The sequence below is a fragment of the Arvicanthis niloticus genome, chromosome 4 (genome assembly GCF_011762505.2).
Source record: "Arvicanthis niloticus isolate mArvNil1 chromosome 4, mArvNil1.pat.X, whole genome shotgun sequence".
Lineage (NCBI taxonomy): Eukaryota > Metazoa > Chordata > Mammalia > Rodentia > Muridae > Arvicanthis > Arvicanthis niloticus.
The window spans coordinates 75084879-75108591 of NC_047661.1; the positions used below are offsets into that span (position 1 = coordinate 75084879).

Consider the following 23713-nt stretch of genomic DNA (forward strand, 5'->3'; position numbering starts at 1 on the left):
AAGCACCTTGACCCACTGAGCCATCTTAATAGTCTCCCCTTATTTTTAGTATGTGTGTGCCATTGCACACATGGAAGTCAGGGGACAGCTTTCAGGAATCAGTTCTCTCCTTCCACATAGATTGCAGGGATCAGCCCTGGGTTACCAGGCTCTCCCAGTAAGCACTTGTTACCTGTTGTCTCTTCCAGCCAGCTATCTCCTGGGAATTGAAATCAAGGTAACAATGAAAAGCAAGCAGCATAACCCCTTTAGCTAATTACGTTTTTGGTGTTTTTTACATTTTATTTTTATTTTATGTGTATGAGTATTTGCCTGCATGTACCTTAGTGTACTACATGTGTACACAGCCTGTGGAAGCCAAAGGAGAGCATTAGATCCCCTGGATCTGGAGTTATAGGCAGTTGTAAACTGCCATTGTAGATGCTAGGTACCAAACCTAGGTCCTCTGTAAGAGCAACAAGTTCTCTCAACTCTTGAACCTTCAGCCCCACTTTTTGGGGTTTTGTTGTTGTTGTGATTGTTGTTTACCAAGACAGGGTCTCTTGTAGCCCAGACTGATCTTGAAACTCATTGTGTAATTAAACATGACCTTGAAGTCTTCATGTTTCTCCTTTGTCTCCTGAGTGCTGGGGTTGCAAGCATAGGCCACCATACCTGACCCAATTAAATAGTATTGTTGTTTCTTTGATGCTGGGGATTCGCCCTAAGGCCTACACATGCTAGGCTCAGTCTAAACTACTGAGCTGTACTTAGATTTTTTTTTTACCCTTTTACTGTTGAACATATATGACCTGAGATCTGGACACAGCTATTATAATTTACCCCATTTTTTTTTTTTTAACAGAAGCAAAAAATACAAGAATAAAGGCTAGTTACTTGGAAATTCCTTTTGGTTTTCTGAGGAAGACAGCAGTCTTGATTATGAACACAGCTTGCCCTTCCAGTACAGAACTTCTCAGAGTTAAAGTGGGACTTTAGGGTCCCAGTGTTGCCAGCCTACAACACCTGGAATAGCTCCCGTCCATCAAGCACAGGAAGCAAACCTCAGTCTTCATAGCTTTACCAGGTCAAATAGAGCTTCTGTAATATAGAAAACCAGAATTCCAAGAGAACCTGGAAGTCTACCAGATTTGTATATTTTAAGCCTAACTTATTAGAGTCACGGCCACTTATTATCTGAGCATAGGAATGTACGCCTGAGGCAGAAGGACCACCAGTTTGAGGCCAGACATAAGAAAATATAAGACACTTTTTATATGCTCAGACACTGTCTCAGAAGGAAAGCAGATGGGTGTGGGGTGGGTAGTTGCTTACTGTTACATGTTCAATCAAAGGTTACACTTAAACCCCTGGTGTTAAGCTCCAAATCCTGTTCTGATTGCACCTGAGTGTGTGCATCTAGTATAAGCCCACACCCTTGCACTCACCAGAGTTGACCATGATCCCAGCAAGGTGTTGCTGCATTTTCTCTGGTTACTGTTGAATTCCAGGAGGCTTTGCCAGTTGATGTTTGCTCTCAGAATCCTGGCAATTGTCCTTTACCAACATTTCCATGGTTTTCAGCAACACCTTTAAAACTTAAAATTCTCTACATTCAACCAAATGGACTTCTCAGATTCAGCTATGGAACTCTTCCTGCAGACTTTTAGCCCATTTCTCCTAGTGTGATACCTTCTTGCTCTATGGGTAGTGGAATGGCAGGCAGCCTTTTGTCCTCTTTCTTGTCATTTCTTTTCTAGTCTAGAACCTCTTCAAAGAAGCTAGAATGGGGCAGCCCAGGCCATATTGTCAGGGTAGGCCTTCCACCCAATAAGTAGAAAAGGAACTTAGACCACTCAATTATATTTTTTTTATATTTTATTTTTAAATATGAAACATTTCATGAATTTCCATGTCACCCATGTGCAGGGGCCATGCTAATCTGTATATCATTCCAATTTTAGTAATTTTGCTGCTGAAGAAAGCAGTGTTTTTAGTTTTACCAACCCACCTAGAACACATGTGATATGGAAAAGAAGTCATCCTAGAAAAACTAATATCTTGAACAGAATGGCAAAAAAACATAAGAACAAGGGCAAGAGAGAGAGAGAGAGAGAGAGAGAGAGAGAGAGAGAGATCAGTAAACTACTTGTCTTGCAAGCATAAAAACATGAATTTGATCCTCTGAACCCAGATGGATGAATGGGTGGATGGGTGGGTGGGTGGATGAGTGGGTGGGTGGATGGGTGGGTGGATGGGTGGGTGGATGGGTGGGTGGGTGGATGGGTGGGTGGATGGGTGGGTGGATGGTGGGTGGATGGGTGGGTGGATGGGTGGGTGGGTGGATGAGTGGGTGGATGAGTGGGTGGATGGGTGGGTGGATGAGTGGGTGGATGGGTGGGTGGATGAGTGGGTGGATGAGTGGATGGATGGGTGGGTGGGTGGATAAATAATCTAGACCAAGTAATGTGCTCTTTAATCCCAGTGAGGAGACTAGCTTGATGACCAGCTAGCCCAGCCTACCTGGTAATCTTCAGGCAGGTGAGAGACCCTGTCTGAGAAAAAGAGGGTAAGGTAGGACAAGATGACCCTGAGGCTGTTCTCAGACATCCATGTTTCTCTCTTTCTCTCTCTTTCTCTCTCTCTCTCTCTCTCTCTCTCTCTCTCTCTCTCTCTCTCTCTTTCTCTCCCTCCCTCCCTCCCTCCCTCTCTCTCACACACACACATTCAAGAATGACTAACAACATCACAGAGAATTCATACATGAGTTGAAATAAGGGGCCAGAGAGTTGGGGTTAAGAGTGTTTCCTGCTCTTCCAGAGGACCTAAGTTCAGTTCCCAGCATTTATGTCAGGTGGCTTGCAAGAGCCTGTAACTCTAGCTCCAAGATATTCAACACCCTATTCTGGTCTCTGTGCACACCTGTGTACATACATAACTACAAATAAAACCAAAAAAAAAAAAAAAATAGAGAGAACAAAAATTAAAAATCAGAAGGCTGGCAAGTTGCTTTTAGCAGATAAAGGTGCTTGCTACCAAGCTTCACAGCCTGACTTTGATCCCTAGAACCCACAGGGTGAAAGGAAGGAGAGAACCAGTTCTGACTACCACACACATGCTTCCATACATACTAAATAATCAGTGTAAATAGTCCATGAGCACTAGCATGATGGACGCCCACAGTGATGTGTGTGTGCACATCCGTGCACATCTGTGTACACATGTGTAAGCACATGTGCATGTGTATATGTGTGTATGGTTTTATGCATGTATAGTTTTGTGTGTGCGGTTGTGTATGTGTGTACATGGTGTGTATGTGTGATAATAGTTGGATCATTTAATGTGAAATAGAGTCAAAACCAACACAGAAAGCACAAAGTATGGATTAAAGAGTGAGTTGACATTATTCCTCCATGGATGGAGATTGTGCTTTTAAATTTTTAAACAAGGGCTGGAGAGATGGCTCAGCAGTAAAGAGCACTGATTGTTCTTCTGGAGGTCCTGAGTTCAAATCCCAGCAACCACATGGTGGCTTACAACCATCTGTAATGGGATCTGATGCCTTTTCTGATGTGTCTGAAGACAGCTACAGTGCACTCATATAAATAAAATAAATAAATCTTTTTAAAAATTTTTTCAACAAAGCTCAAATAACAAACTGGCTTTTTAAATTTTGTTTTCCACTATCTGTTTCCCAACAGGTGAGACATGGAACCCCTTCAAATTACAGTACCAGCTGAGAAATGTACGAGAACGAATTGCCAAGAACCTGGTAGAAAAGGGTATTCTAACCACAGAGAAGCAGAATTTCCTGCTGTTCGACATGACCACTCATCCAGTGACCAATACAACAGAGAAACAGCGACTAATGAAGAAGCTTCAAGACAGTGTGCTGGAACGGTGGGTGAATGACCCTCAGCGCATGGACAGGCGAACGCTGGCGCTCCTGGTGCTGGCCCATTCCTCCGATGTGCTGGAGAATGTCTTCTCTTGTCTGACAGATGATAAGTATGATGTGGCAATGAATCGAACCAAGGACCTAGTAGAACTGGACCCTGAAGTGGAGGGGACAAAGCACAGTGCCACAGAGATGATCTGGGCTGTGCTGGCAGCCTTCCACAAATCCTAAAGCCAGCAGCCAGGTGTCTGTTTCCCTGCTGGCTGGTGACTGTCAGAGACCCCTATCACTGAGATTGCTGTGATGAGATACTGTCATCATTCCCCCTCTTTTTGAATCAGACTCCTGACTTGAGGGGGACAACCTCAGGGCCTTTCCATGGGCCATGACCTTCTAAACAGACTCTATCTCACTTCTACTCTGTCTGAATGAAAGGAGTGAACCCACACACATCTAATAAACATTTCCCGTTTTTTGAGGTTTAGTTTTAACCAGTGTGCTTCTGGATAAACAGGGGTTCCTATGTGAGGATTAGAGTTTTCCAGCAACAAAATGTGAAGGAAATGAAGGGTAAACCATATTTAATTTTTTCTCCCTTATTCATGTTTTCTCAGCCTTTGTCTCTTCACCTCTGTTAAACAATGACACTTCCCCTGAAATCACTGACTCTTTGAATGAAGGATGATGGAAATAAGACTAATTTTGAAGCAAATGTTTCCTGAGATTATACTTCCTACCTGTGATTTTCTCATCTTTATATAATGAAAGCATTCCAAGTTTGATGACCAGAATCTCTTCTTTCTAAAAGCAAAATTATATCCACACTCCTTTTTAGCATTATCTTGCTCTCACATTTATTAAGAGTCTGAATTTAAAAAGCAGTGTGCCTCAGTCACCTCCTTCATACAGCCAGTATTAGAACCTGTAGAGAAGGGAAGCAACATGAGACTTTACAGTTTTGAAACCAAGTGTCTGGGTAAACACCTGTCATCCTAGCACTTAGGAGATAATAGCAGCTAGATTAGTGAGTTCAGGGCTATTTTTGGCTATATGAGACCGTCTCTCATTCAAAAATTAAAGACTTTTTATCCTTAGTATGTGACTGTCCTATGCTCTAGACTACTTTAAATATCTCTACTCTGATAGAATTAAGGGAATTTTAAGTTTCAAGTCTCAAATTATAGCATTGAGTCCAGACAATGTAGCCAAACTCCATATTTTCATAGTTCCTGGTTTTATTTTCTACATAAATTGATAAATTTTTTCTATATTTAAGGGCTTTGGCAGTAGTTCTGTGTATATTTAATCTATTTACACCCTCTAAATTGTGTCTTCTTTCAACACAGCCATCCTGGCCAAAATCCCTTAAAATGTTTTTGCTTCAGTAGAGAGAGTGAAGAGATCCTATTTAGATGGGCAGTTGAGTGTCACCAGCAACAAATGCAAAGCCTAGGTTCAAGGGTTGTAAAGAAGCCAGCACTATATTGTGCAGATTTCAAGCACTCTGTTGACCACTGGGGAGAGACAGGCTGTCCCACAGCCACTACAGATGACTTGGACTAACACCAAATCCTTCTGATCAGAAATAAATTAGAGTAACTTGGTCTGCTCCCCTGAACCTACCTAGGTCCATGAAAGATTTCCAGCTCATTGTTATTGTTTTCATTTCACCTGACTCTTAGATGAGTAGAGATAGAAGCTGTCATTTGAGAACCTAAGGAGAGCCTTAGTCGGGCTCTAGAGGAGCAAGAGCCACGCCATGTATAACCTAGCAGCTCATCTTCCCATTGGAGCAATTCATAGTGAATTGAAACCATGTTTTCCTTTGAAAGCTTCAGCTTATTTGGGGATAGAAGTTGCATTCTTTCTTGCAACTCTCAGTGTTTATTTTTATATGTCCATAAAATGAGGATGTCTTCACTTCTAATCTGTGTAATGTTCACTGCCAAACACTCATTTAGTGTATATTGCCTTCATGTTTCTGTATAATAAAGATCAGTAATTGTGCCTCTGGTCTCTCTGTACATGGTTTTTATCTTATTGTAGTATACATTGACAGTGCACAGCAGTGCTGACCTAGGCACTAACTAACATCCCAGTAGAGTCTCCATTTCAAAATAAGTTACCCAGTAACAATATTACCATTGAATAGAATAAGGATGGCTTTTCCTGTGAATACCTTGCAAATGACACTTGACCTTATCTAAGAGGTGAACCTAATAATGCCTTTGATGGGCAATGGACCAGCTCTAACTATTAGCTAATAAAACATACATCTGCTTATGATTGGCTTATTCTCTCCCTTAGAATATCTAGAGAACAAGGAACAGGAAGAAATGTCTATATTCGGAGCGGTTATGCTTTGGTATGTAAAATGAAGCATATGAGAACTGATTCTCTCCTGATACCTTGTGGGATGAACTATGATCGTTAGGTTTGGCAGCAAATATCTTTACCTACTACGCCATCTCTCTGGTGCCTGTTGCTGTTACTGCTTCTACATACCGTCATTTGGAAGAACACAGTTTCTCATCCCTTGTATTCAGGCTGATACCAGTCTAATAAATCACACACAGCTATTGAATTTATTTATTTTAATAATTTTATTTATTATTTTTAAATCTTTTTTTAAAAATTTCATGGGCTGGAGAGATGGCTCAGCGGTTAAGAGCACTGACTGCTCTTCCAGAGGCCCTGAGTTCAATTCCCAGCAACCACATGGTGGCTCACAACCATCTGTAATGGGATCCGATGCCCTCTTTGGTGTGTCTGAAGACAGCCACAACGTACTCATATACATTAAATAAATTAATAAATCTTAAAAATTTAATTTTGTGCATATGGATGTTTTGCTCACATGTGTGTTTATGTACCACATGCATGGAATGCCAGTGGAAACCAGAAGACGGCCTCAGAGTCCTCTGGAATTGGAGTTACAGATGGTTGTGAGTCTTGTGGGTACTGAGAACCTTACCTATGTCCTCTGCAAGAACAGCCAGTACTCTTAACTGTTGAGCCATGCCTCCAGGCCTCTCTCCTGTTTGTTTTTTGTTTATTATTTTCTTTTTAAAGACAGAGTCTTAAGTTTCCCAGGCTGGCATTGAATCTGCAATTCTGTTTCAGCCTCCTGAGTTGCTGACATTATAGGCCTACCCCACTAGGTCCAGCTTCTCATATACTGTTAATTAGGCTTAGTCTTACATTTTGTCTTCCTTAACTTCTCTTTCTTTTTCTCCCCATTATAGCCATACACACACTCCCCCATCTCACCCACCCACTGCTGCCAGCAGTACTGGAGATTGAACTCGGGGCTTTATGAATTGTAGACATGTGCTCTCCCACTGAGCTACACATGTATCTCTGCTTTGCTCTTAACCACCACATTTTTAGGTTAATCCTAGTTATCTCTTACCTAAAGCTTGCAGTAGACTTGGCTTAGACTGCCCACCTTTGTGCCTAAGTTTCCAAATATTTGTATTCATCACCAACAAATTAACCTTCCTGAAGGTCAGTTCTGCTTCTCACTAGCCTAAGAAAGCCTTTCTCTGATTTGTCCTGGGGTATTTCTAAATGACCTTTGTCAGAACCACTTTTTTCTTTTGACCCTGGACTCTGTATGGATTTTTAAAGTTTTTCTAGAGCTTTTTTTTTTTTTTGCCTTTTATAGTAATCATCTGTGTGTTCCAGTATTCTCAGATTGTCCCATGAGAAGTGCACCGTGCTAAGAGAAATGATCAAGTAGCCCCCAATCCTATCTATCACAAAAGGTTACCAAAAACTGTTGTTGCCTGTGCCTTGGATTCAGAACTTGGAGGCAGAGGCAGAAAAGCAGGTGGATCTCTAGAGGTTCAAAACCAGCCCTGTCTATATAATGAGTTTTACGCCAGCAAGGGGCTACACAGGGAGACTCAGTCTCAAAAAATGAAAAAGTCATGGGCAGTGCTGTTATTAGATAGACTTTGTTGTATTTTGTTTAGTATACCACAAAAGAGCAGTGGGTTGTTACTATGGAGATAGTACCTGTGACTATTATTCCTCATTTTTTTTCTTTTTTCTGTTTTGCAACAGGGTCTGGCATTAAATTCACTATGTAGGCAGAGACAGCCTTGAATTTGTGAAGTTGCTGCCTATGCCTCTCAAGTGCAGTACATACAGGTATGGGCTGATGCCCAGCTATTAAACCAATTATTCAGAATATAAATATGTAATACTTGTTGATTAACACTCAAGACTTGAGTCCCAGTATTTGGGAGGCAGAGGCTAGCAGATCTCTGTGATTTTGAGGCCAGCCTGGTCCACAGAGTAAGTTCCAGAAGAGCCAGAACTGTTACATAGAAAAACCAAAAAGGAGAGGAGGACGAGGAAGAGGAGGAGGAGGAGGAGAAGGAGGAGGAGGAGCAGGAGCAGCAGGGGAAAAGAGGAGGAGGTGACAACAATGACAACAGCTTAATCTGAGAATTAAAAAGCTTTGAAAAGCAGAGGCTGCCTTATATATGTATTCATATAAAAGTAACATAGTACTATCTACTAGATAGATGCTCAAGAACTATCCCTAGTTCTTTGGTTGCCTTTCGTTTTTGAGACAGTGTAGCACTGTGTAGCCTTGGTTTGCTTCACACTCAGGGGAGCCTCCTGTTTCAGCGTCCTTTGTGAGAGTAGACAGGAACCATTAGGTTAAGAACTATTATTGAACTATGGTTTTGTTTACATTAGCTGGTATTTAATATATGTGCTAAATGTTTATTATGTGCCTAGAACTACAGTCTTAAATTCAAGAAGTTATGTCTCCACAGAATGATTCTTAACAATTACAAGGATTAAAGTGTAAATGAAAATCATACAAGAAAACTCAAGTCTCATACAAGCTAGCACTCAGTTCTGGAAAACTGCTAAATATCAGTTTGTCTTCCAATTTTTATTTCTGGTCGTGGGTAACTTCCTTCTAACACCGCTCAAGGCTTGATCCTTTGCACCAGAGAATAAAAGATTTCTAAGTTAACCTGTCTCTGATGTAACTTCAGCGACTAGCCCGGGACTTGGCTAAGAAACTGAAAGCAGCTTCGGCCCACCCAAGAACAAAAAAAAAAAAAAAAAAAAAAAAACAACCTTAGCTGTCCTGCCCCTAAGGTCCATGCAAGCTTCTAATTGGTTCTGTGGCCCGCTCTCTTTCCCGGTTGGTGTTCTAGCTTGCCTGTCGCTTCTGAAGAGGACTCCCACCTCCAGCCAACGTTTATTGGTGTGTCGTTACGTCATTGCCCCGTCAAACCCACTCATTGGCTCCCATAGGAGGGGGCGGTCTCAACGTCACGGGGTTGAGCCGCCATTTTGACTGAGCAACCATAGTGACAGGAGCCGAAGCAGCAGCTCAGGTTATCCCCGTTTCCCCTCCCCCTTCCCTTTTCCGGCTGACTTCCCGGGCCCTGAATTACACAGTCCCGGTTCTGCCATGTCCCAGAAACAAGAAGAAGAAAACCCTGCGGAGGAGACCGGCGAGGAGAAGCAGGTGAGAAGGGGAAACGGGGGTGGCCGCGCGGGCGGAATACGCCCCCGCCGCCGATGATTGGCCGCCTCTGCCTCGGGGTACACAGGGGTTGGCCACTACTGATGTCGCGCAGGCTGCGTTTCGGCGCGGCCTGGTGCCCTGATGTCGATTAGTCAAACCTATTGTCAATCTGTGGGCTCCCTTTCTTATTGGCCAGTAGGCCTCTATTCAGTTCATGGAAACTGTTCTATAATTGGCCGAGCTCTGGCGTGGGCGGGTGTTTGGAAAGATGAGGCGAATGAAAGGGGGCTGGCTGGTGGTCCAGAGCTGTAAATGAAGATGTTTGATTAGTAGAATAACCACCAGACACGAGCTCATCCTTCATCCATAGCAAGAGAGGTCAAGGTGAAGACATTTAAAAGAAACCAGCATTGGGGGAGGGGAAAAGAGTAATTATTACCATGGGGTAGGTTTAGGTGGCAACTTCCTGAGACCTATTTGATAGGGATGATTTGTTGTTCACCGTCAGTGACTTATATATCCCCTCGAATTTCTCCGCAGTGGGATGTAGTCCACCCACCATCGCATTATGGAAACACTAATTCCAAACCCCTTCTTCTACACCATATTTGAGTTACTTAACACTGAGCTCAAGGACTCATTAAATACACTTCGTGTTATCTCTGAACCTGTTTGTCAAGTGAAAATACAGGAGATGGTGTTTCACGCCTCTGAAGGCAGAGGCAGAGGCAGGTGGATCTCTTGAGTTCAAGAACAGCCTGGTATACACAAAGAACCCTTGTCTCAGAAAATTTAAAAAAAAAAAAAAAACGAAAGAAAGACAGACTGACTGACAGACTAATGGCATGTTGATTTCTGTTTACCTCTTGCCTGCCTGCATTTATGAAAGTATATTACTCTGGTAGATATCTTTAGAATAGGCTACATGCCTTGCATCCTCCACAGTGAGACCAGATTGCTTCTTAGAGTGTGAATAAGGAGGGAGCCTCTCAGAAGAGAAGTTGCTCTGACCTGTAGCACAGCCAAGAACTCTCCCAGTTCCTTTTTTATCTTTCCTACTATCGGTGCTGAGTGAGCTATGGCTTGCTCTGTGATTCAAGTATCATGTTTAGATACTACCTCTAACCTAGTATTCATGGGTCACTGGGGTAATTCCTTAGGTGTATTATAAGAACTAACTTGTTTTTCTTGATACAGTTATCTTGAGCTTAGGGATTTGAACAAAGGTCTAACGTTTAAGAGTAGAGGAGCAGGAAAGACTCAGTGGCTAAGGACACTCATTGCTCTTGAGGAGCACCTGGATTTAGTTCCCATGGTAGCTCACAACCATTTATATTTCAGTTCTAGGAGACCTGATGCCCTGTTCTGAACTGGAGGGCACCAGGCATCCATGTGGTACACAGACATACATGCCTGCAGAGTACATGCACATAAAATAAATAAATCCTTAAATAATACACACACTAAACAGAACAGAGTGTAGATAGCATATTTACAAACAGGTAGCCCTCTAGGAGAGTTTGATAACATAAAGGTTATCAGATATTAGAAGTCATTGTTTTTCAGCCATTAATTTTACTTGGCGTGTTTCCTTCAGGATACACAGGAGAAAGAAGGTATTCTTCCTGAGAGAGCTGAGGAGGCGAAGCTAAAGGCCAAATACCCAAGCCTAGGACAGAAGCCTGGAGGCTCCGATTTCCTCATGAAGAGACTCCAGAAAGGGGTATGGGACGCCTTATACTGTGGCACTTGGATGAAGTCCATAGAGGTTCTACTGCATGTTTTTCTGTAGGTTTGGTTATTTAGCAGTACTAAAAATGAATTAGAAACTTGAAAAGAGAAAAACAGATTATTGTGAGTCTTTGCAATGATGTTACTTCTCTTCTGACTATAGGAAATGAATGCTTAATGTTGGGCATTTGGGTAGGTGTTAGATGGGGACTGAAGGAAGGATTTTAGAGACAGACGACCCAAAATTCTTTAGGTGGTGCAGTAGGTTTCAGTAGACTGTTAAAGCTAGCATCACACATTAACCATACTCCTCAAGAAACTTATTTTAGCTGAATGTGCTCGATCCTGTCTGTGATCTTAGCACCTAAGCTGAAGCAGGAAGATAACCACAAATGCAGGAACAGCCTAGGCTAGGGCTAGAGAGATGGCTCAGCAGTTGAGAGAGCTGGGCTGCTGTCTTCCAGAAAGGCAGTATTTGGGTCCCAGCACTCACATCAGGCAGCTGGGACTTCAGCTTCAGATTCTCTGGCTTCCATGGACACATATACAAATGTAATTTTTTAAAAAAAATTTTTAATTATCTTAAAAATAAAAAAAGGACATGCCTTTAATCCCAGAACTGGGGAGGCAAAGGCAGGTAAATCTTTGAGATTAAGGCCAGCCTGGTCTACATAGTGAGTTCCAGGGTTTTCTGAGACCCTGTCTCAAAACGAGAAGAAAAAGTAACACAGAGACAATTGTTTTTCCTGTACAGAGTGATAGAGGATATAGCTCCATGGGAAAGCACTTGTCTAGCCTGGGTTCAACCTATAACACCACGAAAGTAAGGAAACAGAGCAGCTGGAATGGCCTTCCTCAGCAATGGAGGTCTGCATTCATGGCCATCTCCCTGCCGTGAGCTGACAGGCTGTAAGGACAAAACTGTAGTGGGAGCATGAGATGGAGAGAGAAGTAGTCGCCTGTGGAGAATCCCAGGTGCTCAGTCTTAGTCACAGATGACAATGTGATGCTGATTTGCAGCTTATCTTGCTGTAGGCGATCCAGGCGTAGGCAGACATGGAGCGAGTGCGTGTGGGAGTGCTGGGAGTCTGGAGAGCACAGCATCTCAGGAGCAAGCCCACCCCATCTCTGCTCTGAGGACCGTTTCTAGCTCTGATAGTTGGTTTCCGGTTGGTCTCTGGTTGCTGGTAGACCCAGATTGACCCTTCTTGACTCTTACTCCTGCATTTTCCCTAGCACCGAGGTATTGCTTTACTTCCTAGCTGTTAGGAATAAAGTATATGATTGTAATTGTACCTTCCTGTACTCAGTAAGGTACAAAAGATATAGGAGGTATCACCTAGGTTCAGGAACACAGCTGCCCCTTAAGCTACAAAGGTATATGTTTCTGCTAGGAAACTGCTTATATTCTGAGAAGATCAGAGAATGCTGGGAGCTAAACGTCCAGGCAGTAATGTGGATTTGTGCATGGGGAATACTTAGACCGATGATTAGGTGGGAGCTTATGCTGAGAGTAGACAGTGATCTCTGCTCTAGAAGAACACCAAAGCTGCACATTCACCTAAACCTCCGTCCTGTCTCTTAGCAAAAGTACTTTGACTCAGGAGACTACAACATGGCCAAAGCCAAGATGAAGAACAAGCAGCTGCCAAGTGCAGGAGCAGACAAGAACCTGGTGACCGGTGACCACATCCCCACCCCACAGGACCTGCCCCAGAGAAAGTCCTCGCTCGTCACCAGCAAGCTTGCGGGGTAACCTGGGCCCCTCTCTTCCCCTTCCTCACCCACTGGACTTTTATATATCGTAGGCAGGGAATGGGCACCTAGTCAGAGCTCAGCTTGCCATCCAGGGAAGACATTCTGCTGGGGGCTTAGGTTGAAGAGAAGCTCTGAGTTCATTTCTTTGGGTAAATTGAAACTTGTACACCCTCATGATAGCCCAGTAGAGACCCAAGAGTAGGGAAGACTAGGAATGCAGAGTGCTACAGCTTTTCCTGTGGTGAGAAATGTGGAAGATGCGAGTTCTCCTGCTGGAAGAGCAAGTCCTTGGACAGGCTGTCTTGGAGCAATGTGACAGGTTCAGTGTCCCAAGACTGAATTGACATGTTGGGAAAGGCAGAGTGAAGGAGACGCTCTCTGTGCTTTAAGTGTGTTGTCCCTTAGGCCTTTGTGCTTTGTGTTCCCATTGTGGGTGTTTAGTAGGGTACTTTCAAAGGAGAGGGGATTTGCTTGCCTAAAAGTACAGAGCCCACCTAACCCCTCTGCTGTGTTCCTCCAACAGTTGCCCTGCTTCTCAAGGAGTGTAAAGTTTAATGGACGTTAGCTACTCATGAAAAATATGGTATCTTTTCTCTTCCAGCATGTTGCTTTTTGAAAGTATTGTGGGATGATGGAAAGAGTTTAGGAGTTACAATGTATGGGCTGTAGTTCTTGTCGCTCAACAGCACTGATATGTGAGCTGTAGCCTCTCTGGATTGATTCTGTTCCTCATCTGTAAACAAGAAAACATGTGGAGGCTAATTCTAACTCTAAAGTCCTACACCTGCCATACCCTTCTGGTCATCAGAAAACCAAAATTGAGACAGGCCAGTGGCTGAGCCTCAGCTCTGTGAAACCAGAAGTGCTACATGGGACAAGAGAGAGAGAGTTTGAGATTTAAGGGCCATAGCTTCAGACAATAATCTCATAGGTATCATAACCTTTTTGAGAGAGAAAGAGAACAAACCTGAAAAGGCTGACCCTGGATGTGTCTTGACTCTGCCCACTATCCTGGGTCTGCTGTTAACCCTAACTGCTAAAAACCTGCTCTGGCAGCAGATTGGATGGGCCTGAGGAAACAGGCCCACTTGGCGTGACATCACGACTTCAGATGTAATCAGACACTAGGTGTATGTTAGTTGTGGAGGAAGAAGGGAAGAAGGGAGCTGGTCCCCAGAGCTTAGTGCTGCTGCCAGCAGGAGCAGCTGGTCCTCAGCAGATGATTCACTGGTGGAGGCTGGAAAGAGGGTGCAGGGAGGGAGGCAGCAGCCTGTCATGCTGTGTCATCACTAGTTTGGCCTGGATCTTACTGAGTGCCACCTGCTCATCATCGGCAGAAAGGGCCAGAGTGAGAACTGCTCAAAAGAGCAAGATGGTGCAGTCTCTCTCTCTTTTACAGATTCCAGTGTGCTCTTAGGATGTCTGACGAGTTTGTGGATGTGTGTGTTAGGGGAAAAGACATGTGAATATACTCTTCTACTGACTGGCCTCTGCTCAGGTCTCTGGCCGTCATTCAGATTGGGTAGGAATAGGTTGGTGAGGAAGGAGTGGAGAGAGCAGGATCCCTGGACTCCCTGGCCCCCAAACTCCTTGACTCTTGTTTGTAATTGTATATAAGTTTTGTGGTTTTTGCTCCATTTTTTCATGCTGTCATCCTTAATCAGAAGTCCATGTGGGAAGGGGACAAAACCGAACATCATTGTATAGTTTCCTCAATGTCCCAGCCATGTTGTACATAGATATGTCATGTTATTATATATATAAATATATATATAATTTTGTACGTTTTCTTCATCTCCGATCTTCTGGAATTCTGTACCTTTTTCTCCCCTGTCTGAGCTGCCTTCTCTAGTGGTTAGTTTTGTGTCTTCAAAGCTGATGTTCACAATGAGTCTGGTTTTTAGGAAAGGACAGGAGGAATAGGAAAAACAAGCTGGCTAGTAATCCCAGCCGTTCAACAAACTGAGGCAGGATGATCTGCTACGTCAAGGCTAATAGCCTGGGCTAGAGTGAGTTCAAAGCTGGCCTTGGGAATTTAGTGAGACCCTGTCTCAAAATAAAAAGCAAAGATAGGACCAGAAATATAGTTCATATGTAGAGTACTTTCTGAACCTGTGGGAGACCCTAGTTCCAACCTCCAGTAGCACACAGTAGTTAGTGGGTATACACACACAGTGGGTTGGAGATAGGGATGAGGAAGGGGAAAGGAAATCAGAATCAAATAGTGTCACTCTTTGATGCCAGGGAGACAAGCTGTACTTCTCAGGCTCTCCTCTTAGCATGGAAGGATCATGGTCATTTCAAATCTAAACGTAATGAGTGAATCTAGTCTATTCAGTCCCCTCCAAACAAGTGTGTGGCCTGACCCTGGCCGCTGCCAGTCAGCACCTCAGTGCTAAGATTCCCTCCACTGCTGCTGGTGGCTGTGCGCTAGGTGGCTCCTGTGAGCTTTTCACTAGGAAACCTCCAATTATTTGATGTCTCAAGAATTGTCTTCCTGTTTACCATGAGTATATAAAAAAGGCAGAAAACCTTCTGTTTATGGATAGGGAAAGACTAACATTTTCTTTTCATTTTCCCACTTCCTTATAATTAATATTCAGGCGTATATCAGGTACTCTAATGAAGTATTTGGAGAAACCATGGGGTCGAGACTGGGATGGAACTCATGAGCTTTCCCTTTTACTTGACAGTGTTTTTTTTTTTGTTTGTTTGTTTGTTTGTTTTTTGTTTCTTCTGTGTTCGTCCACAGTGGCCAAGTTGAATGATGCTTCCTGGGGCTCCACCAGATCGTGAGACGCTGCCCACTCAGGTCCTGTGCTGGCTCCTGCCCCTCCCTGCCTTTGTAGCCAGGGGTCAGGAGGTGGCCCGGGTGCAGGCTAGAGAGGCAGAGAACCTGCCCGCTGGTGTCCCAGCACATGGAGCCCTTGGGCTGAGCACCAAGACCTTGAACTTTTTTGTTTGTTTTACCTTTTTTCCAAATAACTGTTGGGAGAAAACTCATTGACGTCCCAAGGGTGGGGTTGAAAGGATGGAGCAGAGACGTGGGGAAATGAGTGAGGGTCTATAAACTGATAAAAAGGACATTTCCCACCGTTCTCCTGAACCACAGGGTTGCTGTGGGATGGCTGTCAGGTGAAGAGACTGTCAGTAGACCGTGGTAAGGGGTTCGGGCTCAGCTCTGAAGAGAAATGCATTCTTTGAATGTGGCTAGTGACCTAGTGTCAGAGAAAAGAAATTGTGCTGTTTACAGCAAACGAAGTCTCTCTGGTTCTGCAGAACAAGTTGAGGATTCAGTATGAATTGTTCCTTTAAAAAAAAAAAAATTCTGTCCTTGAAATAGGTTTGCTGTGTGGAGAAGGGCAGTGAATGGGGAGCCCCACAGAGCCCTGGGGATTTTTTTTTTTTTTTTTTTTTTTTTCAGTATTTGAAATAAAAGAACAACAAAAAATACCCACAGAAAAAAACAAAACTAGAACTATTGTGAAGTAGTTGGTGTGTTTTCTTGGGATTTGGGAGGTAAGGAGCGATACTGAGGGTGTGATTGAGGGGAAGGTTGGTGAGGGCCCCTGAGTTAGAAGGTACTCTGACCAGGCTTGTCACATAGGGAGAGGGAGCAGGAGTGCTCGCACACGGTGACTGGTGGCCTTGGCTGGCTTCTGCCTGCCCTTCATAGCTAATACAGAAGATGTATCATCTTATATAAAATATAAAAGAGTTCAGGGAACTTGGTTAAATGTGGTTAAATGGTGTGCTTGACCCCCCAACACAGACTCAGCAAAAATGGGGCCCCTTTGTCCTTTTCCCCTTCAGTTTCTATTCCTAAGTTGTGTGTCTGTGTAGGATAAGTGGTGAATTGTTAGTAATAAGCAAAAGAAGCTGGCCTTTCTGTTCCTGGCCAGCAGAAAGCAGAAGGACTTGTCCTACTTCATATTCTACCCTGCCTTTCTGAAACGTTGCCTCTTAAAGCCGCTTAGAGGGAAGTGCAGGAGACAGAGCTGACTGAAATCGCCAGTATTCTGGGGTTAGGGTCAGATCTATATAGAGAGGAAGTCCTGTTCTCAGTGTCTTAGTCAGAAGGGTCCCAGGTGAATTTGTAACTGTAGGAGATGTTTCTGCCTTTCTCTCCTCTCACTTAGCCAGGACTTATGATACATCTCAAAGTCTGTGCTGCTGGACAGTGAGCCCAGCGGGATGAGAGCACATTGAAAAGCAGTGTGCTGGGCTGGGTGAGCTGCCACATGCCTGACATTCCAGCCCTGGGGCAGTTGAAGCAGGGGAGCAGGAGTTGAAGGTCATCATCAGCTGCAGAAGCATAAACCCCAAGACAGGGTAGTGCTTTCTCATGATCCCTGTACTCCAGAAATGGAGGCAGAGAATTACATGGTCAAGGCTCCATCTCAAAACAAAAAAATGGCTGGTTAAGGGCACTTGAGCCAGGCAGTGGTGGCGCACACCTTTAGTCCCAGCACCTGAGAGGCAGAGGCAGGAGGATTTCTGAGTTTGAGGCCAGCCTGGTCTACAGAGTGAGTTCCAGGTCACCCAGAGCTACACAGAAAAACCCTGTCCGGAAAAACCTAACAAAAAAAAAGGGGGGGGGGGGGCATTGAACTGAAGCCTGCCTTTGACTCCTGGAACCCACAGTGGAAGAGAACTTACTCTCAGTACCCAGTAGAGGGCACTGTCACATGCACAGTGACGTGTACACCCAACAACACAAACACATGCCAAAAGAAAAAGAAAAGTTTATTATGTAGCTGAAAGAGAATAATACTTGAAAAGGGTCAGTGCTTTGACAAGAATAAACAAAGCTGTGTAATCCCTGTGGAAGCAATGCTGTTAGATCTGTGAGACTTTCTTGGTTTCATGACTTCTCCCAAGCACTTTATGTCCGTCAAATGCATATGGCTGGGAAGTAGGGAAGCTGTGTCAGAGCAGTCAGGTAGTACAAGTTCATTTCCGCACAAGTGAGGAAGTTGGGGTATGGAAAGAAGACACTTAGAAAACATCAGGCTGCCGGGCAGTGGTGGCGCACACCTTTAATCCCAGCACTTGGGAGGCAGAGGCAGGCCGATTCTGAGTTCGAGGTCAGCCTGGGCTACAGAGTGAGTTCCAGGGCAGCCAGGGCTACACAGAGAAACCCTGTCTCGGGAAAAAAAAAAAGTTGGAAGCCAGCCTGGTCTGTGTCACCACTGAGTTCAGGCTCCCCAAGAGCTACCTAGTGACAACTTGTCTATAAATAAATAAGGGGCTGGAGTTTGGAGGCAGAGGCAGGTAAACCTCTGAGTTCAAGGGCAACCTGGTACACATAGTTCCAGGACAGTGGAGGCTACACAGTGAGACTCAGCCACAAATTAATTATTGCCATTTATTCTTTATTCATACAACAAACCCAAGCAACTAAGGTAAACAAATTCAATAACCAACCTTTTTTTTTTTTTTTTTTTTTTAATGTGTAAAAAAGGCTGGCCCTAAACTTGACTCCTGCCTCCCCCTCCTGTGTGCTGGTTAAAGTCACACTGCATGGCCACACTTGGGTCTGCTGAGAACTTAAGCCAGGTATTCTCTGAAATCTTTTGTCTCAGAAGTAGGTGAGGAGTTCTCCAGCTGCTCTAATCCAATTGGGTTATAACTATGATGACAAAGTTGTTAGCTGAGCCTTGGTGTGCACACGGTAGCTGGAGTCGAGTCACTAGTCCACCTGTCCTCACTTTTAACTAGAGTACCCTACACATAGAGAAGACAGATAAGGGGGCAGACACCTGTAACCTAGTTCTCGAGACTGAGGCAAGAGGATTGCCATGAGTTCAAGGCTAGCCTGAGCTACATAGTGAGTCTCTCCAAAAAAAAAAAAAAAAAAAGTAATGCTACACACTTGTAATCTTTGCACTGAGGAGGTAAAGATAGGAAAATCGGAAATTCCTTTTTTTTTTTTTTTTTTTTTTTTTGAGACAGGGTTTCTCTGTGTAGCCCTGGCTGTCCTGTAGCTCACTCTGTAGACCAGGCTGGCCTCAAACTCAGAAATCCACCTGCCTCTGCCTCCCAAGTGCTGGGATTAAAGGCGTGCACCACCACCACCACCCAGCAGAAATCGGAAATTCAAGGCCAGCCACATGACAATAACTCCAGTTCCCCAAGGCAGAGGTAAGAGAGTGGTCTACATAGCGAGTTCTAGGCCAGCCAGCACTGCATAGCAAGCCACCTGCTCAAGCAGCTCTCAGACAATGTCTGGGAGAAAACCAGAGAAGGAAGGCAAGGTCTCTCAAAAGGGTGCTGTGTGATAAAAAGTGGGACCTGCCGTGCTTCTGATCTAACAATGGGAAATAGAACTTGGGAGCCCTGCATGCAAGGCCAGGCAGGATTAAGCAGTACAATCATGAGAACAACAGAACACATGTGCTACAGACAAGCACATGAAGCCTTGAAGGGGAGGGAGAGTTTCAATGGGCCAGATCAATGGCCATTTACTATGTGCTGTCAGTGAGATGACACTGGTGGGGAAAGTACAAGGGAGTAAATTGACATGACAGTGTTACATTTAGCAGTGGTGTCATCTGCAGGGGATACAAACAGGATAATTCCCAAATAGTTTGAGAAGGGTTGAAAAGCACCAGGCCTAGCAGATAATTAGGATCATCTTATTTAATCCTCAGTTGTTTCCCTTTGTTTGGGGAGTCTCCTGTGTCCGGCTCTGTAACTTTACCATCTTCTGGCTTGTGTCCGGCTCTGTGTCCATCTTCTGGCTTCCATAGGGATCGGACACAAATACAGTGACATGCATGTGTACAGGCAAAACACTTACATGAAATGGAATGGAGGATACAGGCATTGTGATTCATACTCGTAAACCCAGCAATTGGTAGGCTAAGGCAGGAGGATTGAAAATTCCAGACAAGCTACGCCAAAACAAGACTATCTCAGAAAACCAACCACGTGTGGAGGCAAATGCATGTATCTGAGCACACAGAGGCAGGAGGATTACAAGTTTGAAGTCAACTTGGTTTACATATGTCTCAGAGGGGGATCCCACATGACGGGAGATGTTCATGAACTCCAGGCGTGTGGGTGTGAGACTAGAGGGAGGATGGACAGAGGCAGGGAGCAGAGACTCCATGACAAGTTCTGACAACAGCTTCAGGAGCCTGAGGAGGAAGACATTCTGATGAAGGAACAGACAACACTAGAATGGCACACCAGCATGGACACCGTCAAGTGGCTCTGAAGACTGTCTTGAGGCCAGACAAGGGCATAAAAGGAGGAGTCACTTCAGAGGATATGAGTGTCCAACAGGTACAGGAGCCAAGGGGAGTCCAAACGGATCTGCTCGGATCTGCTTTAGATTGGTCAGTGCCAAATCGTATAGAACAGGAATTGAGTTTTGTTTAGTTGTTGGAGATACACTCACGTGTGCAGTGCACTCCTGTTTGTGTGCATGTGGAGGGCAGACATCAGTTTTAGTTATATCAGCTAGTTAGATTTTTACTACAATTGTTTTATTTATTTAGTGGGGGAGGGGAAGCAAGTGCCAGGGTGCACTAGCAGAGGTCAACCCCTTTCTGCTTAGCTGGCCATAGAATTTTCTCTGTAGAACAGGTTAGCCTTGAACTTTCTAGGTCCTCTACCTCCCAAGTGCTCCTCTCTTCTGTGCCTGGCTAAAGAATGAATTTAATGGCAGGGTGTCTGCTTAGTTTCAGATCCTGGCATTGGTATTTAGATTTGGGGGTAATAATGTGTGATGTGCATGTAGAGGCCAGAGGTCAGCTTCAGGTATCATCCCCTGTCACTAAGACACATGTCACCACACTCAGCATTCACGTGGTCACTGGGGATCTGAACTCAGACCGTCATGCTTGAGGTCCTCATACAAACACTTAGGCACCATGTGTATATCTGGATTTTGGTATTTAAAAACAATTTTAGAGGGGCTGGAGAGATGACTCAGTGGTTAAGAGGACTGACTGCTCTTCCAGAGGTCCTGAGTTCAATTCCCAGCACATGGTGGCTCACAACCACCTGTAATGGGATCTGATGCCCTCTTCTGGTATGTGTGAAGACAGCGAACTCATAAATAAATAAATAAATCTTTAAAAAAAAACCATTTTAGATTATTTTTCTATGTATGTTTTACCTACATGTATATATGTGCACCGCCTTTATGCCTGATGCCTAGGGAGGCTAGGGAGGTCAGAAGAGGGCATCAGATTCCCTGAAATTGGAGTTACAGTGGGTTGGCACCACTCTGTGTGTACGGAGGTCAGAAAACAACCTTTGGGAGTTGGTTCTCTCTTCCACCATGAGTATGCCAGGGGTTGGGTTTAGGATAGTGAGGCTGAGTGACAAGGCTCTTTACCAACTCACTGGCCCAATTTTTGGGTTTTTGGTTGGTTGGTTTTTTATATTACTCTAAGCAAATTTCTTAAATTCTCCCTCAATTTGTATATAGAGATGTAGTATGTACCTTATAGAGTGTATGATTAAATCATACAAGACAAAGCATGCAAAGCCCTTCAGGGACCACAGCAGTGTACAAATGTAATTCATGTCCTCACAGGTTCACTGACTATTGGAATATATAATACAGACAGATCTGAGCTTTGGATGTAGCTCAGTGGTAAAGCACTAATCTAACATACACAAAGTCCTAGGTTCAATTCCCAGTACCACATATACATAGGTAGGTAAGAAGATAGGTAGATGCTGGAGAGATGGCTCTTCCAAAGGTCCTGAGTTCAATTCCCAGCAAACTACATGGTGGCTCACATCTGTAATGGGATTCAGTGCCCTCTTCTGGTGTGTCTGAAGACAGCTCTAGTGTACTCATATGTAAAATAAATAAATCTCTAAACAAACAAAAAAAGAAAATATTTAGAATAAATACAAGGACTCTGGGCTGAGGAGACACTCAGTGGTTAATTAAGGGCACTTGTTCTTCAAGCATGAGAACCTAAGTTCAACTATCCCAATACTCGAGAGCCTCATGGCTATGCCTCAGCATTGGAGGACTGAAATTGGCAAGTCTGCAAGACTTCAGTGGCCAGCCAGCTAAGCAGAAATGCAATCTACCATTTCAATGAGAGACCCCATGTGAGCCCAATAAGGCAGAGACAATAGAGGAAGTCACCCAGTGTCCTGCTCTGCCCTCCACATGTATATGCACCATGTATACAGGAATATACACCGAATACTACTGTATTAAATACCTGCTAACCCTCGAGTAAAACAGCTTGCTCTGAGCTCCTGCAGGAACAGCATCCTCTCACCCAGAAAAAGTTGGGGAGACAGGCCAGGAACTTCCACTCCAGTGATGGTAGTGAAGATTCAGCCTGCCGATGGTGACTGTGTCACGAGCCAAGTAGACTAGGGGTGCTGATTGGGAGGGCAGACCTGACACCAGCCTGGTAGAGTCTTGGAAGATAGGTGAAAAGAAGGAATTTCATGGAGGTTGTAAGCAGATGTCTACTTAGAGGGAATCTCTATGTGTGCACATAGTAGGGGAAGTGAGATTAGTCAGTAGAACAGCACAGAGGGGACATGAAAATGTAACAGTCTCCTTATGTAGTGTGTGCTCACTGTTTACCCCAGGCTGGCCCAGAGCTCCTAATCCTCTTGCTATGTCTGCTTTTTGGTCCAGGGATTACAGGTGTTCACCACCACTTCTGGCTCAGGAAAAATACTTTCACATAAGGTCTATTGTAGGCTGTGGACATCACTCTGTGTAAAGTGCTTGTTAGCATGGGTCCTGCATCTGAGACCCCCTCTTTTTCTTTTTTTAAACATTTATTTGTTTTATTTATATGGGTACACTGTCGCTCTCTTCAGACACACCAGAAGAGGGCATCGGATCACATTACAGATGGTTGTTAGCCACCATGTGGTTGCTGGGAATTGAACTCAGGACCTCTGGAAGAGCAGCCAGTGCTCTTAACTGCTGAGCCATCTCTCCAGCCCAACCCCCTCTTTTCAAAGTGTCTTTCTAAGATGAGATGTGAAGGTAGAGGAGTAGAGCTTACATAGATACAGTTTTAGACTAGAGAAATGTCATTGGGAGAAAGGACATATGTAGAATGATTCAGAGGTGCTGTCTTCTAGAAACTATGAGAATGATTCATACAATAGGCAAGGCCAGAAATGAGAAAAGGAAGCAAGAGACAGGTCATGAATGGCCTTTGACCTTTATCCTAGAAGTGAGAACCTGTGTAAAGATTTTGAGATAGATGTGGCACACACCCATGATGCAGGGACTTTGGGAGGAGCACTGTATATTTGAGACCAGCCTTCACTAGACATAGTGAGTTATTGGCCAGCCTGAGATGCAGAGACCTCCTCTCAAAAAAACAAAAATAAACAATTCTGAAATGGGCATGGTGGGTGAAGGGGAAGGAGGGTAGTCTTCTGGGGCTAGAGATAGATGCTCAGTGTAAAGGCTGCTCTTGCAGAAGACCTAAATGTGGTTCCTAGCACCCATGCCAGGCAGTGGCTCACAAGTGCCTGTAACTCCAGCTCTCTGACCTCCCTGCACTTTATGCAGACACACAAGTTTTAAAACTTGAAAGTTGTTTTAAAGAGGCCAACCCCACTAGGCAAATGAGTGTACACCTTCAATCCCAGCACTCCAAAGGCAGAGGTAGACCAGTCTCTGTGAGTTCAAGGCCAGGCTGGTCTACAAAGTGAATTCCAAGACAGCCAGGGCTACATGGAGAAACCCTGTCTTGAGAAACTAAAACCAGAACAAAGAAAAAAAGGCCAGCCTGGGCTACATAGTAAAACTTGAAGATATAGCTTACTTGATAGAAGTGTGTGTCTAGAATCCACAAAGCCTTTGTCTCTAGTACTCTTTAAGTTCC

The 23713-nt window shown here is 44.2% G+C and overlaps 2 protein-coding genes and 1 non-coding gene across 5 annotated transcripts in view; 2 read left to right on the plus strand and 1 right to left on the minus strand.

Moving 5' to 3' along the window:
* The window catches only part of Golph3l (golgi phosphoprotein 3 like), a 30606-nt gene extending 24722 nt beyond the window's left edge, over positions 1-5884 (plus strand). The window contains exon 5 of the mRNA XM_034500991.2: positions 3681-5884. Within this exon, the coding sequence (XP_034356882.1) occupies positions 3681-4108 (428 nt within the window). The 3' untranslated portion in view covers positions 4109-5884. The remainder of the gene's footprint in view (positions 1-3680) is intronic.
* Positions 1864-1967, minus strand: LOC117707930 (U6 spliceosomal RNA). Its single transcript, XR_004606675.1, has one exon. It is a non-coding gene; the product is annotated as a U6 spliceosomal RNA (small nuclear RNA).
* A 3283-nt stretch (positions 5885-9167) lies between the features above and the next one.
* On the plus strand, positions 9168-16347 carry Ensa (endosulfine alpha). 3 transcript variants are annotated; one of them, XR_013109953.1, is made up of 4 exons: positions 9168-9380; positions 10978-11168; positions 12697-12863; positions 15622-16347. XR_013109953.1 is itself a non-coding variant. In XM_034500181.2 (4 exons), the coding sequence occupies exons 1-4, from the start codon at positions 9324-9326 to the stop codon at positions 15635-15637; spliced, it is 366 nt and encodes a 121-aa protein (XP_034356072.1). In that variant the 5' UTR covers positions 9174-9323; the 3' UTR covers positions 15638-16347. The 3 variants fall into 3 exon arrangements, 2 of the variants coding, with proteins under 2 accessions (XP_076789040.1, XP_034356072.1); XM_034500181.2 differs by having other exon boundaries at positions 9174-9380; positions 10978-11103; XM_076932925.1 differs by lacking the exon at positions 15622-16347 and having other exon boundaries at positions 12697-14657.
* Positions 16348-23713: the final 7366 nt, after the last annotated feature.

What these genes read in the sequence shown, in the direction of transcription:
- Ensa (XM_034500181.2), top strand. Translation starts at nt 9,324, where the DNA reads ATGTCCCAGAAACAAGAAGAAGAAAACCCTGCGGAGGAGACCGGCGAG. An exon ending in AGACCGGCGAGGAGAAGCAG is followed by an intron (nt 9,381 to 10,977) that starts GTGAGAAGGGGA and finishes TGTTTCCTTCAG; the next exon opens with GATACACAGGAGAAAGAAGG. An exon ending in TGAAGAGACTCCAGAAAGGG is followed by an intron (nt 11,104 to 12,696) that starts GTATGGGACGCC and finishes CCTGTCTCTTAG; the next exon opens with CAAAAGTACTTTGACTCAGG.